The 16,633-nt window shown below is 39.4% G+C and overlaps 1 protein-coding gene and 1 pseudogene across 1 annotated transcript in view; one reads left to right on the top strand and one right to left on the bottom strand.

Moving 5' to 3' along the window:
- The window catches only part of ANO2 (anoctamin 2), a 307,459-nt gene that overhangs the window by 180,788 nt on the left and 110,038 nt on the right, over window positions 1-16,633 (bottom strand). The window contains exons 10-11 of the mRNA XM_050965225.1: window positions 8,821-8,955; window positions 4,380-4,540 (exon numbers count right to left, since the gene is read on the bottom strand). Coding sequence (XP_050821182.1) covers window positions 4,380-4,540; window positions 8,821-8,955 — 296 coding nt within the window. The remainder of the gene's footprint in view (window positions 1-4,379; window positions 4,541-8,820; window positions 8,956-16,633) is intronic.
- LOC127038666 (60S ribosomal protein L36-like) lies at window positions 13,721-14,046 on the top strand (annotated as a pseudogene).

Genomic DNA, 16,633 nt, shown 5'->3' with positions numbered 1-16,633 from the left:
GACTTGCTTTTGGTGAATCCATATTGACTGTTCCCGATCACCTTCCCCTCCTCTAAATGCTTCAAAATGGATTCCTTGAGGACCTGCTCCATGATTATTCTACCTTGTATCTATCTGAGACAGTACATCATTCATACATTATCATTACACAAGATGGCCAGAATTAAAAGCCAACAATTACTACACAGTGGAATTTTAATGATACATTTGGAGGTTGTGACAGAATAGACCCCTGTATTCACACTCTACGTACTATTGTAATAATCTTTATACAAAGGTATTATTTAGAAACTGATAATTTGCTAGTCAGTATTGTCCTGGTAAAATGTGTGTGGCATATAATGTGAAGTTATAAGGTTCCTATGTAAGGTGTTATTAACGCATGTTCCAAACCTCACAGCCATGACCAAACAGAAGTTGGGAAACTGGTTTGTCTTAAACAAAGGAACCTGTTCTCTGCGTAATTTGCATTTAAGCAGTAAACAGAGTCATCAAACAGGAAAGGAAGACAAAGGAAGTTCAAACAGGTGAAAAAACCAGCTGGGAACAACCTTCCACATAGACTCTTTGTCTCCTGTTTCTCAGCTGGAAATGTTTTTCAAAAGGGGATCTAAGCCTATATAAGGAACAAACATCCCAAGGCACCCTTCTCTCTCCCCCTGCCCATCACATTCATTGCACCTGAAGAGACAAAGGAAGCAACCACTGGACTCTAGGGGGAGGGTTCTCACCTGAGAGAGTTTAGTCAGTAATCTGCTGGAGCATATAGTGAAAAGTTTGCTTTGCAACGAAGGTAGCTTTTAAAGTGGATACCAGTAAACAGTATCTTTATTTTTCTTGTAGCCATTTCTGACTTTTATGCCTCATTATTTATATTCACTCAAAATCTATCTTTAATCCCTTAAAGGAATAATGGACTCAATATATTTGCACTGTCCAGAAGAGGGCTGGGCAGTACAGGACATACATAGGGTCCTAGCAAATTCACGGTCCATTTTGGTGAATTTCCCAGCCATAGCATTTAAAAAAATCTTAAATTTCATGATTTCGGCTATGTACATCTGAAATTTCACAGTATTGTAATTGTAGGGGTCCTGACCCAAAAATAAGTTGTGTCGGGGGGGGGAGGTCCACAAGTTTATTATTGGGGGGGGTTGCGGTACTGCTACCCTTACTTCTGCATTGCTGCTGGCAATGGAACTGCCTTCAGAGCTGGGCAGCTGGAGAGTGGCAGCTGCTGGCCGAGAGCCCAGCAGCAGCGCAGAGTAAGGATGGCATGGTATGGTATTGCCACCTTTTCTTCTGCGCTGCTGCCTGCAGAGCTGGGCCCTCAGTCAGCAGTCACCACACTCCAGCCTCCCAGCTCTGAAGGAAGCACAGAAGTAAGGGTTGCAATACCGCAACCCCTCTAAAGTAAACTTATGACCCCTGTGCAACTCCCCTTTCTGTCAGGACCCTCAATTTGAGAAACACTGGTCTCCTCCAAGAAATCTGCATTGTACAGGGTAAAAGTACAAAAAAGACCAAATTTCAGAGGGGGAGACCAGATTTCATGGTCCATGATGAGTTTTATATGGCCGTGAATTTGGTAGGTCTCTAGACATACATTTCTGGGGGAAAATCTAGAACTGGGGGTGTACTGGGGTCACAGCAGCATAACTAAGGCTGGTAAGAGCCAAGGTGTAGCTGGCTGGCTGCAGCACAAACAGAAGCACAGCTGGGATTGATTTACGTACTGGAAGCTATTTGGGAGCAGTCAAGACTACAGGCTATAGCAACAAGGCATTGTAAAGGACGTTCCAGGTTACAAGGTAGGGTTGACATAGCTACTCATTAGTCTGGATTAGGGTGACCAGACAGCAAATGTAAAAAATCGAGACAGGAGTGGAGGGTACCTATATAAGAGAGCCCTCAAAATCAGGACTGTCCCTCTAAAATCGGGACATCTGGTCACCCTAGTCTGGATTGTACTCTGGCATGTGAGAGAGGGTGGTCCTTATGTTCATATCCACAGAAAGTGTCACTTCTTGGAACCATGCAGGAGTTCTTGATGTAACTGATGAAAGTGCAGTGGAATGGGCATACAACCCCAGAGTGCTGAGTTTATTTTACTTCATTTTTCTAATTTAACCCTTCCACCCAACCCATTGGCATCATCTGCCATATTCAGGCTCTGATTGTGCATATCTATTCTGTCAGGTTGCCAGTGTTGAGAGCATTCATTCCTTTGTGGTTTGGTCACATTGCAACCTAGATATTCATGGTGAAACTCTGATAGATACAGGTAGCAAATTTACAAGCCTGTGCATTATATAGTCTGTAACAGCAGATAACCATGACACCTCAGTTTTCAAAACACTCAACACAGTGTAATTTATAGAGCTATTATTGAGCCACAAACTGGACTAGGTTAACAATGTTATCAACTTTCACAATTTTACTGTGAGCCTTGTGCTACTTGGTGTGTTTTTCAAAGCCCGAACTCAAGTCATGTGTTCACATGAGTCTCATTTTATTAAGTAAGCTTCTAGCTGAGTGAAGCTTGAAAATGCTCCGTAAGGCTCAATTTTTTTAATTTAATCATTTTAAAGCCAATCTCATAATGTATGGGGCCTGACTCATGATCTTTGATCACTTGGAGTTGGCAATATCAGGTTAATATGGCTGCTTGGCCAAAGTTCTACACTCAGTCTGAGGTTTTCCTGATGCATTTCACAGTTCAGTTTATAGCAGTGCCCTCCAGACACTGTTTTAAAAGACCACCACATCTGTAGCTTTCACAATAAATAAGATCAGTAGTGAGTGACTTTGCAGCAAGGTAAGCAAAATATAATGTATGCAGTTGCCAGGACCTGGGAGAGGCCAACAGCAACGCAAGTAAAGAAGAAGTGTAAAATATTCATTAGTGTTTATGATGGACTTTAAGATACTTGGATAGGCAGAGATTTTTTTTTGTTATGGACAAATCTAGGGTATGCACTGTGATTGTTACATGATATTTGGGGGGGAAATCATAGATGAGTCCCATAAAGTTTTGACAGAGTCATGGAGAAGACTGTCCCACATGGAATGCGCTCTGTGCTTAAAGGAATCCCATTCCATGTGGAAGGAGACACTTGACAGCCTGCCTAGTACTGTTTCCCAAGTCTTGTGGAACCTGCAGAAGGCGTTCTCCGTGCGGTCCCCACATAGGAAAGATGTGAAGACAGAGCAGACTGGGAGCAGTATTAGGCAGGCTGAGGGCATGGGCAGAGGGACTCCTGGGCTGTATGTATTTATGTACATATATTATATACAAAACATACACAGCCCATGGCTCTCTCTACCCATTTTAATATACCCCACCAGGTGATCACAGAGGCTGCCACAGTCAGAGGGAATCCCTAGAAACACAGCTAGCTCCAGTCCTTGGTCAGTGTGATGAAATGGGGGTTCTGTCTCTACCACTTCTGAATTTTAGATACTTTTATGAAACTGGATCATGCATACTGTCGTGGAAAGCCTATAGAGATGTGGATCTGACCTGAATTAGCAGGGTTGTGTTAGGTCTCTGCCAGGACTGACACCAGTAAATGAGCAGCACTCAATCATCATCTTTTCAAAGTAAGACACCTTAGGACAGTAGGTTTGTCCTGTCTTGGAGAAGACACTTCCTCCCCTTGTCTAAAGGGAAAGGGGGTTGAGAGTAATGGAAAATTACCAAAAGGCAGAACAAAAGAAGCAGGTGGCCTCAGCAGGAGTCTATAAAGGGACTCACAGGTGGTGGCGGGGGGAGAACTGGAGGAAAGAGCCATTTTGCACCAGACTAAGATGAGGGAGGCTGCTGCAGGGGCAGGAAGGCAAGGAGCGAAGGACCCCTGAGAGAGTTAAACTGTAAACCAGAAGCTTCATATCTTTGGGGTGGAATTCTATGAGAGGGGCGTGTTTAAATGCCGGGGAGTCTGAAGGGTCAGCACTGTATCCGGAGGGGTTAGGTTGCTGGACAGCAAGTTCCAACATTCAGAAAAGGTTGCCAGACAGGACATCTGCATGCTGAGAGTATGCCTAGAGCCTCCAAGATTGGGGTAGTGACTGGACTCTGTTCAGGCTCCTAGAGCTTAAAACATCACTGGGAATTCAGAGCACAGAAGCTTGGATTCCTCTCACCGCAATCCCAGTGGGTGGTCAGGAAGAGGAGGGAATCCAGTCCTCAGCAAAAGCCAGCACATACTAGCCTTTGGGGGCTTGCTAGCTCCAGAAGGCATATGCAGTACATTTAATCCCTTAATGCCCTACACATAATAAAATATTAGTGCTTGACTACTATACCATCACAGCTTTCCTTTCTGTTATGAGTCCAAAAATCTAATAACATTGCTAACATTCAAAACCATACTCACCCCAGAGAGCCATGAAAATGGAGAAGAAGACTGTTGCAGGGTTGTCAAACAAGTGGCTAGCACGTGCCGTAGCACATGCAGTGCTGAGGTTCCAGTAGTCACAAGACTTGTCACAAAGAGGGCACATGGTGAACGCTTTCTCTTGGTCACACATCTCTTTACTATAAATAACAAATGCAAAGATGTCACAATGTATTTCTAAGGAAAAGAGGGTGCATCTGTGTTTTGTACTGTACTGCATTCAGCCATTCGCAGTGACTGCATGCTGTTACACAGTGCATGCGCTTAGAGGCTTAAGCACATGCAGGTACTGTGCTGAAGGAAAATCAATGCAAAATAATAAACCAATCTAATCGCTAGATTTTATTGGAGAAGAATGACTCACTAAAATGTATATTAGATATAATTAAAAGAAATCAAAGCGAACACTGACATCCTGAGTCTGATGATCCAATTTGAGACACAGGAAATACATATCAGCTTTTGAATGCATGAGAAGAAAAGGATTAAATCTGCAGTAAGGTAAATTCCATGGGCCAAATTCTGTCTTCCTCTTGATAAAACACACATCTCTAACATGTATTAACATCTCAAACAAGAACATGTGCTAAATGCCACGTTAATCTGTGCATGAATCTTGGCCAGAATTATGCAGAATATTTGGCTATGTGCAGATAAGAGGAAGTGTAGCTCCACAAATCTGCATAACACCCTATAAAGCTATTAAATGTACCCATGCATGTTAGTTAATCCATTTCACAGAGGGAACCGATCATCTGGCTGCTGTTTGCAAAATGTTTTGCAGGATATGTTGGGGCAGATTCTCTGCCGATGTAAATTAGCATACCTCCATTGAAGTCAAGAGATTTACACCAGCTGAGGACCTGGCCAAGGAATAAACACTCCCTCACTTCTGGACGAAACATCTTGTTTTCTCTTGTGCTGCACTTTCACTTGTGGAACACTTCGATAAACACTGGATATTTTCCCAAAGTAAGCTTTTAATGTTTCTCTGTAGCATTTTCTGCTACAACATTTTGGCCAAGATTTTCTAAAGTTACTAGTTAATTTGGGTACCTCTAGAAGGTGGGTGCTCAGCAGTTGTAAAAAATCAGGTCCCTTAAAGGTTTTTCAAATTGGGTATCCAAAAATTACAGCACCCAAACACACTAGTTAGTCAGTTCTGAAAATGTTGACCGATTCGTTTCATCTCTCCTGTCATATGTGATGCTCTTCTGTCACAATTTGACTCAATTGTTTATTTTTTCAGAAAGAATGCTAATCTAAATTTACAAAATATAATGAAATGTACTTCACGACAATTATAAAGCTCTCACTCCTAATTCAGGCATTTAAATGCTAAACTTTATGTCCTGTACCTCAGAATACATCATCTAATGTAGTACAAGCAAATGTCCATTCTCACCAAGAGACACCAGAACCGGAGTTACAGAAAGTACTGTAACACTGAGTGGCATTTTTACAAACTACTGTGAACATTTTCTAAAGTTTTTAAAATTTCTATTTAAAAAGGTGGGTTTTTTTTAAATGTTTTGTTATATACTATATATTTATTCAATTATCTAAGGTCTTTACTAACCGCCACTGTTTTCCTTTAGGTTAAGCCAAAACCTACTGATTTTTTTTTTTTGAATAAGCACCCAGATCTGTACACAAGATTTTGATGCTCACATGGAGTTTGCCATTCAGGTCAGTGGTCACATGCTCTGCAGTATTCCTTAATTCCCGGTTCCCCAAACTATTGTTTGTTTGTTTCTGTTAATGTGGCTACGAATAAAGAAAGGTTTTAGTCAATACTAATGCAAATGCTCACATAGTGGAAAAAAAATGTAAAAATAGGAATCTTTTGGTATTTGCTATTTATCAGTTGCTAATAAATAAAGAAGCTTCGAAATGATTAGATAGTTAGCTAAAGAAATTGACACTTTCTAAGCATGACCATTGTAAGTCACAATGCCGGATTCTAATATTACCTCTGTGTCTGCAGAATTCTCGAGGTATTCCCTACAAATACTAAGTTAACCTTATCCTTGGTTTCTACACATAAAATGAAAACAAAACTCTTCATGTTTCAGGACATGAGGCATAGAGCTTGCATGAATCAAATTTCAGGATCATGGCCTAACAGAAGAACTTACAAGAGTGCTTCACAGATATTAGGTATATGGTAACTTTACATTATTCTGGTTTCTGATTATTTGCTTTTTGACAAACATCTGGTATAATTTTCTATCATTACAGAAGTTAGTGATGGAAAATTATTTATTCCTTTAACAGTCAAGACCATCCCTCTGGAGATTAATTCATTTTAATTATTTACAGCTATTTCCAGCCATGACATAGTTAAAATAACACCCTCTTGTTTTGTATTTGAAAAGGCAGCAGAGTGGGGCAGATCTACCTTTGCCTTAATCTCTCTGCAGTTTTAATGTTAGCGTAAGATTTGCTTGAGACGGGCATAGCTGATCTCAATTAAAAGTTCATTCAAATCAGGTGAAAAAATCTAAATCAGAAATGTTATCAATCATCTGTTTTTTCTGCACAGTAATCAAGTTTTAAAACTTGCCAATTTACCTTAGCTAATATAGAAATTACCATACTGAGATCTGACCCAAGGTCCATCAAATCCAGTATCCTGTCTCTGATAGTAGCCACTTAATGGTTCCAAGAAAGCTGCAAAAACCCAGCAGTGGTAGTTATGCAACAACCTGCCTGTAGAGAAAGTTTCATCCTAATGCTCATTATTTAAAGGCTGCCTTATGCCCTGAAGCATGAAGATTTTTGTTCCTTCCAAAAAATGTAGTTTTCATTTTATGTGTAGAAACCAAGGATAAAGTTAACTCAGTATATGTAGGCAATACCTTGAGAAATCTGCAGACACAGAGGTGGTAATAGAATCCAGCACTGTGACTTACAATGGTCATGCATAAAAAGTGTCAATTTCTTTAGCTAACTATCTAACCATTTCGAAGCTTCTTTATTTATTAGCAACTGATAAATAGCAAATTACCAAAAGATTCCTATTTTTACATTTTTTTCACTGAGAAGTGAGCATTTGCATCAGTGTTGACTAAAACCTTTCTTTATTCATAGCCACATCAACAGAAAAAAAAAAAACAATAGTTTGGGAAACCAAGAATTAGGGAATACTGCAGACTCCAAATATAGAAAAGGCACCAGGCTAAATTTTGATCAAACTATCCATGCAAATAACTTGACTTACAGAGGATTAAGAAAGTGAAAGGAAGACCTTTGAAGACAATGGAAATGCTTCTCTTCCATTCACTTCAATGAGCTTTGCACTACAACCTAATCTTGGAAATAAGGGAAGCAGGATTCTGCTTATGTTTATAAACACATGCAATCTGATCAAACTGTCATTATACTAATTTTTATATTTACCAACTATTCTATATGTTTAAATAGGGCTAGGCAAAAAATGAAAAACTAGCTTTATGAAACGTTTTTTCTAATTAAGAAGTTGGGGTTTTTTGCTTCAGAAAGTTTGAAATGGATCCATTTTTATTTGAAATTTCCCAGTTTTTTCCACTATTCTTTTTCTTATTGGAAATGTTATTTTTTCCACTTATTTAAAACCTTCAGTATATGAAAAAAATAAGGTTTTTGAGAATGTCTTCATTTTTTTTAATATCTGCAAAAAAACCCACTATTTAATGGAAAACTGATTTTTTTTGACAATATCAAAACATTTTTGCAATTTTTTTGTGGGGGTTAAATACATTTTTAATAGAAAAACTTTGTTTTAAACATTTTGACCAGCTCTACTTTTAAATTTTCAAACCATTTATATAAACAGATTTTACACTGTATTTGAACAGCACCATTTATTCCAAAGACATCATTGCTTGCAATACACCAAGTTGAGAACTCTAGATATATACTTGTTATATCTGGAAATCTAAATAACACAGCTGCAGTTATTTCATTGTGATCCTACATACAAGAAAGAACAATGAAATAATCTTTCGTTCAGATCAATAAATTTACTCACATGTTTTAGGAAAAATAAGGAGTGTTCTTATTTCAATGACTGCACCTTTGAAGATCCAAATAAACACATTCTATTGCATTGCATTCAAATATTACACCTATGCAAATGCACATATTAGAATGAATTAGAGTGGAATATGACTATGTGGTGAAGCTATTGAAATAAATATGCTCAGTAACTTTATTGCATTCTTGTAAACACAAAGGAATTTATTTGGTTTGAATAAGATTATTTCATATGTGTAGAATTCTAGTGAAATAAATGCAGCTGTATTATACAGATTTGTTTGTTAATACTATACAAATGTTCCTCAAACATATTAAAAGTAATTGCAGTTACTGAGGATTAAGCCAATAACTTAATGTTATAAGTATTGAGTAACAAAATACTGTTCACAAACAAGCTTACCTAGGAATGTCACTTTCCATGGTTATACATCCATAAAGAAACACTATAATCCCAACTACTGAAGATGGAATAAGAAATTCTGTATATAAACCCAACCATGCAAAATACAGTCCTATTTTTTCTCCAAAATACTTCCTGAAAAAGAAGAGAGAGAAATATATTTTAAGCGTGTCATCTTCAGTATCATTTACGGATGTGTTTCAAAAATCCCTGCAACTGATATTCAGAAACTATAAGAGATGTGTGATGAAATTCTGGCCCTATTAAAGTCAATGGGAATTTTTACAGGCCAGGATTTCATTCATGGTCCTAGCATCAGGTGTGAATAAGTGCCCACTTCTGCAATGCTTACCCACACTAATAGTCTTTACTTACCTCAGCAGTCCCAGTATCTTGAATGAGTAAGGGTCATAAGATTAGTTCCTATGTGAATAGGCTGACACCAGAGAGTGTATTTTCAGACTAACAATTTTTAACATGAAAGCAGAACTTTGGAGCACACCCATCATTGGCCTTCAGGTGGAATAAATATCTCTGATGCACTAACCTGCCTTTACAGTGAGTATGCAAAAGTATACAGTATGGTAGGGAACAGTTAATTGTAGGTAGTGATAAATATTTATTAGTATTCAGCCCAATTTCCTCATGAATCAAACACAACAGGATGTATACCCAGCTCTGATAAAATTTACTGATCATTCCAAAGCACTGTTAGAAGTGATTATAAATATAGTAGAATACCAAGAGTTTCAAAAACTCCAGGGAACTCTGAGAAATCGGGGGAAGAGTAGGGAGAGACACAATATGATAAGATTTAATTAAGATTTTAAAAAACAGTATGCTGAGAAATATCTCACAAGCAGAAAAAACAAAATAAGAGACTGTTGGATAGAAAAAAGTAGGGCAAAAGAGAGTTCTGGGAAAGATATTGCACATTACATTAATTAAATGCAAGTTCTAAGGGTAGTGGTACAAAAAAGCAAATGTAACATTAAGAGATAGCATAAGGATAACACATCTAACAAAAGAGAGGCAACAAATGCTCTTTATAAAGCCTTAGCACAGGCATGCTTTCGGCTTGATTCTGATCTCATTTACATTAGATGAGTTTTGCCCTGATGTAATTCCACTGATTTTGTTTAAACTGTTCCTGATTTATAGTGCTCTAAACAATATCAAATGCAGGGCCTTGGACTTCTCAGCACTCTGAGCATGATAATTTAGCTGCTTATTCTGCTCCCATTGACGTTAATGACAAAACTCCACTTGAGTTTAATGACAGAAGGATCGAGCCTTTAGGAAGGGTCACTGCAATCATAAAAGGGTTGTAGAATACGACCAATAAAGACACATTAAGGTAAAACATATATAACATCAATAGCCTAGAAAAAATACATCAGAAGGGAATATGATAACTGAAAATATGCTTGAGTGATAATGACATCAAAGCATGAGGAAATACTTAAGGAAATAAGGAATAGAAAACAAAAACTAATTACCTGAAATGAAAGAAAAGTACACTTAAGTGAAATATAGAATCAGTTAAAACAGCAAAGAATCCTATGGCACCTTATAGACTAACAGATGTTTTGGAGCATGAGCTTTCGTGGGTGAATACATGCATGCATCTGAAGAAGTGGGTATTCACCCACGAAAGCTCATGCTCCAAAATGTCTGTTAGTCTATAAGGTGCCGCAGGATTCTTTGCTGCTTTTACAGATCCAGACTAACACGGCTACCCCTCTGATACTCAGTTAAAACAAATATCCATGTGAGGTAATTTAAGGGGGAGTGGGATGATTTTACATAAGAATGGCCGTGCCAGGTCAGACCAAAGGTCCATCTAGCCCAGTATCCTGTCTACTGACAGCGGCCAATGATAGGTGCCCCAGAGGGAGTGAACCTAACAGACAATGATCTAGTGATCACTCTCCTGCTATCCATCTCCATCCTCTGACAAACAGAGGCTAGGGACACCATTCCTTACCCATCCTGGCTAATAGCCATTTATGGACTTAACCTCCATGAATTTATCCAGTTCTCTTTTAAACACTGTTATAGTCCTAGCCTTCACAACCTCCTCAGTCAAGGAGTTCCACAAGTTGACTGTGCGCTGTGTGAAGAAGAACTTCCTTGTATTTATTTTAAACCTGCTGCCTATTAATTTCATTTAGTGACCCCTAGTTCTTGTATTATGGGAATAAGTAAATAACTTTTCCTTATCCACTTTCTCCACATCACTCGTGACTTTATATACATACCTCTCTCATATCCCCCCTTAGTTTCCTCTTTTCCAAGCTGAAGATTTCTAGCCTCTTTAATCTCTCCTCATATGGGACCCATTCCAAACCCCTAATCATTTTAGTTGTCCTTTTCTGAACCCTTTCTAGTGCCAGTATATCTTCTTTGAGATGAGAAGACCACATCTGCACACAGTATTCAAGATGTGGGCATACCATCGATTTATATAAAGGCAATAATATATTCTCAGTCTTATTCTCTATCCCCTTTTTAATGATTCTTAACATCCTGTTTGCTTTTTTGACCGCCTCTGCACACTGTGTGGACATCTTCAGATAACTATCCACGATGACTCCAAGATCTTTTTCCTGACTCGCTGTAGCTAAACTAGCCCCCATCATATTGTATGTATAGTTGGGGTTATTTTTTCCAATGTGAATTACTTTACATTTATCCACATTAAATTTCATTTGCCATTTTTTTGGTAGTAGTGTTCATGATTGGACCCAATATCTAAATATTAGGGCCAATTATTAATAGATAGGAAAAGCATTTTGATGCTATTGATCCAAAACAGAAAGTGTATGACTACGGTGCTATATGAAGCCCCACAGCTAGTTACTGTTCTCAGTATTGGTAGATACTATAACAACAGCTGAGATATGAGAGAGCAGATATTTATTAATTTATAAATTGTGTTTTGGAATATTTAATTTAAAAAAAACAAACTCTTTTTTTACTCTTACAGATTCCAAATACTGTATCTCCCTACAGCTCATCATTTGTGATTTTCAATATCATCCTGCACACCCTCTGTCAAGAACATGGGAGGTATCTGAATTGATTTTATGAATGATACCTGTATTTCTGTGGGTTTGGTAGTCTTTTGGCTGCTTCCTAAAGGAAAACTAAGGGTTAAGTCAGTTGCAGGAACCAAAGTCAGTGGCTGTAGATGGACCCAATCACTGATACTTAAATGACAATACGGGTGTCAACTCCCATTGGGAATTAGGCATTTAAATGCCTTTTGAGGCTATGGACCTTGGAAACTGTTCAAAGAGCAGTGCTGATGCACAGAGAGGGAGAAGGGGAGGGAGAGTCTGTAGAGAACCTATAACCCAGTCCCCAGAAGTGGGAAGGTTCCAGGGGTAAGTCAAGCCTATCTAAGGTTATGTCTACACTGGATACCTTACAGCAGCACAGTTGTACCACTGCAGCTGCGCCACAGTAAGGTTTCCTGTGTAGCCACTCTATGACAATAGGAGAGAATTCTCTCTTCGGCATAATTAAATTACCCCCAATGAGCAGCGGTAGCTGTCCACACCAGCGCTTCTCAGGGTGAAATTTGTTGGTTGGGGGCATGTGGTTTTTTCACGGCCCTGACCAACAAAAGTGCTAGTGTAGACATAGCCTAAGACATAGCCTAAGTCTTGAGAGAAATGCTAAGATTTAGGTAAGAATACTGTGCATGAAGATCTGTTATTTTAATCCTTTCCTCTCTGTCATGTTCCTATGAATGAATAAACAATATTTTGTTTTGAAGAAACAGTATTTTCATATTGATCAGAACTCCAGAAGGGAAGGCAATAGCAGTGAGAAAACACAGTTGGAGGAACTGTTGAGGAAACATGTAAATAGGGGTAAGTTAACCTGGAGACCAAGTCTAAGAATGAGGAGAACTGCAGGATTCCACTCAGAGAAGAGCAGCACAGGGCTAGTCACTTGACAGGGACCCATGGAGAGATTGAGTGAAAGCTCAAAGGTACAACTCACCCTGAACCATTACAAACATACTCAAATGAAACGAATTTAATTATGCTAGTTAATCCCTTTCACTTCAGTAGGACAAGCTGCATAAATAAGGATTTATTACATGCATGATTGTTTGTAGGATCCAGCCTCTAAACAGCTTAGATGAGTTTACTGGTTAGCATATTATATTTATCCCCCTGTAAAATCTACAAACATTCACACTGCAACTTAGATTGTAGGCTCTTTGGGCCAAGGCCATCTTTTTATTCTGTGTTTGTACAGCTCCTAGCACAACGACGGTCACTGGAACACAAATAAATACATAATAAGCTATTTAAGTGAGAAATATTACTGTAATTGATAGGGCTATTCATTTGCAGTAGACTTTGTACATGAATCATGCATTTGACAAGGATTTTGTTTTGGAGTGTATTGAGTATACCTGCTGTTATTTCTGTATAGTTTTATTAAAATTCTGACTACGAAAAGTATTTTGTATAAAGAGAAAAAATGACTAATGGGTCCAGTCATGGATTTGCCACAAACCTCATATGGTCAATACATAGCTGCACTGCCCTGGGGGCAGATCAGGAAGCAAGGAATCACTATAAGGCTTCTGGTTTCCCTCTGCTCTCAGAGGGAATGTATCCTGTGTTGGCTATATACCTGGTGCAGCATACTTCCCCCAAGGCACCTGTGCAGATGCTCTCACAAGCATGATGGGATAGGGAGTAGACTCTGTGCTCCATGTACTCCTTGCCCCTTCCCCCTCTACATGCCTGGGTGATATGGGCAGCTGGCACAGCATTCTAAGGGGGCACCTTCCGGACCATTCTGCCTTGTGCAGACATGCAGGATGGGCCACAATCTGACCTTTAAAAGAGCAGAGCGGACAGCCTTCTATGCTATGGCTGTTGGCTTGAACACGGCACATAAAGTGGCAAAGAAGGTATCTGAGCCCAGGCAGAGTCAGAGGAGAGATCATTTAACCAAACACACCAAGTTCATCAGAGACAAGATTTGCAAAGTCAGTGGGTTCAGGGCTTGTGAGGCTTTCTTTCTATGGGGTTATTAAAACTTTCCAATGATAAACAAAATCTGAAATTCATAAAGGAAAGGGTGGCTACTCACATCTGTGCCAAGAGAAAGTGAAAAGAGCTCAACAATGTTCTGGCAGCTGGAAGGAAGGCAGCTTCCAAGAAGCAGGCAGCCGCACAATGCCCTGTGACTTAAAATGTTTTCAAAAAGAAAAACAAACAAAAAATGAAAAAGGCTATGCCCTATATGAGTACTTGTCCTGTGCTAGTCACCATGATCTAAGCTCATCAGAGCAGAGGTTGAAATAGTCCAAGGTAGACCAATGATTGTGCTTTGCAGTGTGATCATCTTATAGCAAGATGAGAGATTATTTAGTCAATGTAAGAAATGCTGGAGATACATTCATTCCTTTTATTACAGACTGAGTGCCTCGAACCCCCACTGAAAATAAAAGGAGCTGATCCAACACCCATTGCAGTCAAGCTTGACTCTTGTTGCCTTCAGTGAGTATCAGTCAGATCACACCCCAAGATCCTCACAGGACTGGGCCCTAATAGAGGACATAACAGAGGCCTCTCAGAGCTCACTGGCACACTCCCATCGGCAGCCAACCAGCTCTCTGACAGGGTTGAGGAAGATAGGGTTGTGATCCTGCCTCCTACCCAGGCCCATTGAGGTGGCTACTGACACTAGCACCATACAATCCCTGGCCTCAGGTGAGCACAAGGACTGCTACTGTAACCACCACAGGGGGGAAGAGGGTACAAATAGGAGAAGAATATTTTCATGTCCTCAAAACTCTGAGTCACAATCTGGATTTTAATCATAATATAGTCAAATTGAGCAACTCACATATTCCCAGGACCATCCACTCAAGCAGTGTTATCACACTTCATGGTTCAGGGTATAAAAGAGAATGAGAAGAGAAAAAAAACCTACCCCCACCTCTGAACCATTTAGGACCCAGTAAGTCCTTGAGGAGAGATATTTAACTGGGTGGACCTCTGGTCTAATCGTGTCTCTGATTGGGCCATGATACCAGTCTCCATCGCGTACTTGATACATTTGCAAACAAGCACCTTTGTGCTTCCTCCCATGTTGCTCCTCATGCTTGTGAGGAACTCTCCATAAACATCCACAGAGCTATCTCCTCCTTCACCAAGATGCCTATAATAAAACCTGACAACGTTTAGGTTGGTACTATGCTGAGATGACTGCCTGTCATGCTGACCAATATTATCTCATTGTTTCCTTGTGCTCCCACCTGTATCAATCTGTTGTCTCTTGTCTTATGCTTACATTGTACCTTTTTTTGGGCAGTGACTATTTTGCTCTGTGTTTGTACAACACCTAGCACAATGGGGTCATGGTTTATGACAAGGATTCCCAGGCACTACCACTACCACACACTAACACAAGGCATTGATGATACTTGTAAATATCTGACTTCATACAAAAATACATCAAGGCTTTTTTTTTTTAAATTAACTTAATATACTAAGTTCTTTCTAAAGCTAAGCATTTGTAACTATACTTACTAAACTAACAATGCAGATTATAAAGAAAACAACAGTACCTGATTTTAAGAATAAGTACTGGCTAGAAATATGTGTGCTGGATGGTGGTGGTAAGATGTGTGTGTTGAGGGATGTTTACAGGAGACCTCATGTAAATACCAACGGCCTGGACTCTTCTGTCACTTACACTGGTGTAAAAACAGTGTTACTCCACTGACTGTAATGGGACTGCTCTTGATTTACTCTGTTGTAGAGCAAGAGGAGAAACAGACTGAGTTTTGTTATATCACATCTCTATCTTGGCATAATTTACACTTGGTTCACATATATCCAGAAACAGCTAAGGGCCAAATCCCCCCACTTGCCATACATGGGCACAGGTTGCTTGGGGGTGCAGGGAGAGGTTGAAAGAAGCAGATCATGATTCATGTGTAACATGTAAAAGGATACCAAGAGGTAAACCCACTTTCTGCAGTGGGGTATTCTTATAGCCATCAAAGCTGTTGTCATTCAAAGAGTCGTGTCTCTCTCACATACATAAATGCAGCTAGTACATCTGCTCCCATCGGCTGCCAGAAGTAGCTGACTTGGCTAAGGAACTCACACTGTTCTTGATGAAAGAAGCAGTTAACACACTCCATGCTGTGCTGGCTTGAGCTGAAACATTGTGCCTTGCACTTAGGAAGCTGTTTCAAATGCTTGTGGAATGACCACTGACCAACCACTGACCTCCTGTGCAAAGGTCATGACTTTAATGAAGAAGTGAGCCCTAAACACCTGGTCCTGAGAGGAACAAAGCATCAACATTTCCCACAGAAGCTGAATAGAAGGTGCAGATTCACAGCACCTCTGAGGACCAAGCCCTAAGTAAACAAAACAAGATTAGAAACTGCAGAAAGCGTATCGACTGTCATGGCAAATTTACAACAAAAAGTATTATGAAGGCTGCATTCAAAATGTTTATTCAGCCTCCATATATTTGAGCCAGACGTCTGTGATACACTTCTGTCTATTATGTTGGTTTGGCAACAAGACATAGAATAACTGGTAATTAAATACCAAAGATGCATGTTGGTCATAATGCTTTGTTGCCAAGTTATGCAACTTATAAATAGATCAGATTTGAAGAAGAAGAAGAAGAAGAAGAAGAAGAAGAAAAAAATGCCTCATAACCGTGCACAACCAAGTGTGGGCTATGTGGAATGTGAATAAAGTAGAGTGATGTGTGACAAGTTTGGAAAAGAATTTCCTAGTGTTTTAGAAGC

The sequence above is a fragment of the Gopherus flavomarginatus genome, chromosome 1 (genome assembly GCF_025201925.1).
Source record: "Gopherus flavomarginatus isolate rGopFla2 chromosome 1, rGopFla2.mat.asm, whole genome shotgun sequence".
NCBI classification, from domain to species: domain Eukaryota; kingdom Metazoa; phylum Chordata; order Testudines; family Testudinidae; genus Gopherus; species Gopherus flavomarginatus.
This window is presented reverse-complemented; position numbering and strand designations above follow the sequence as displayed.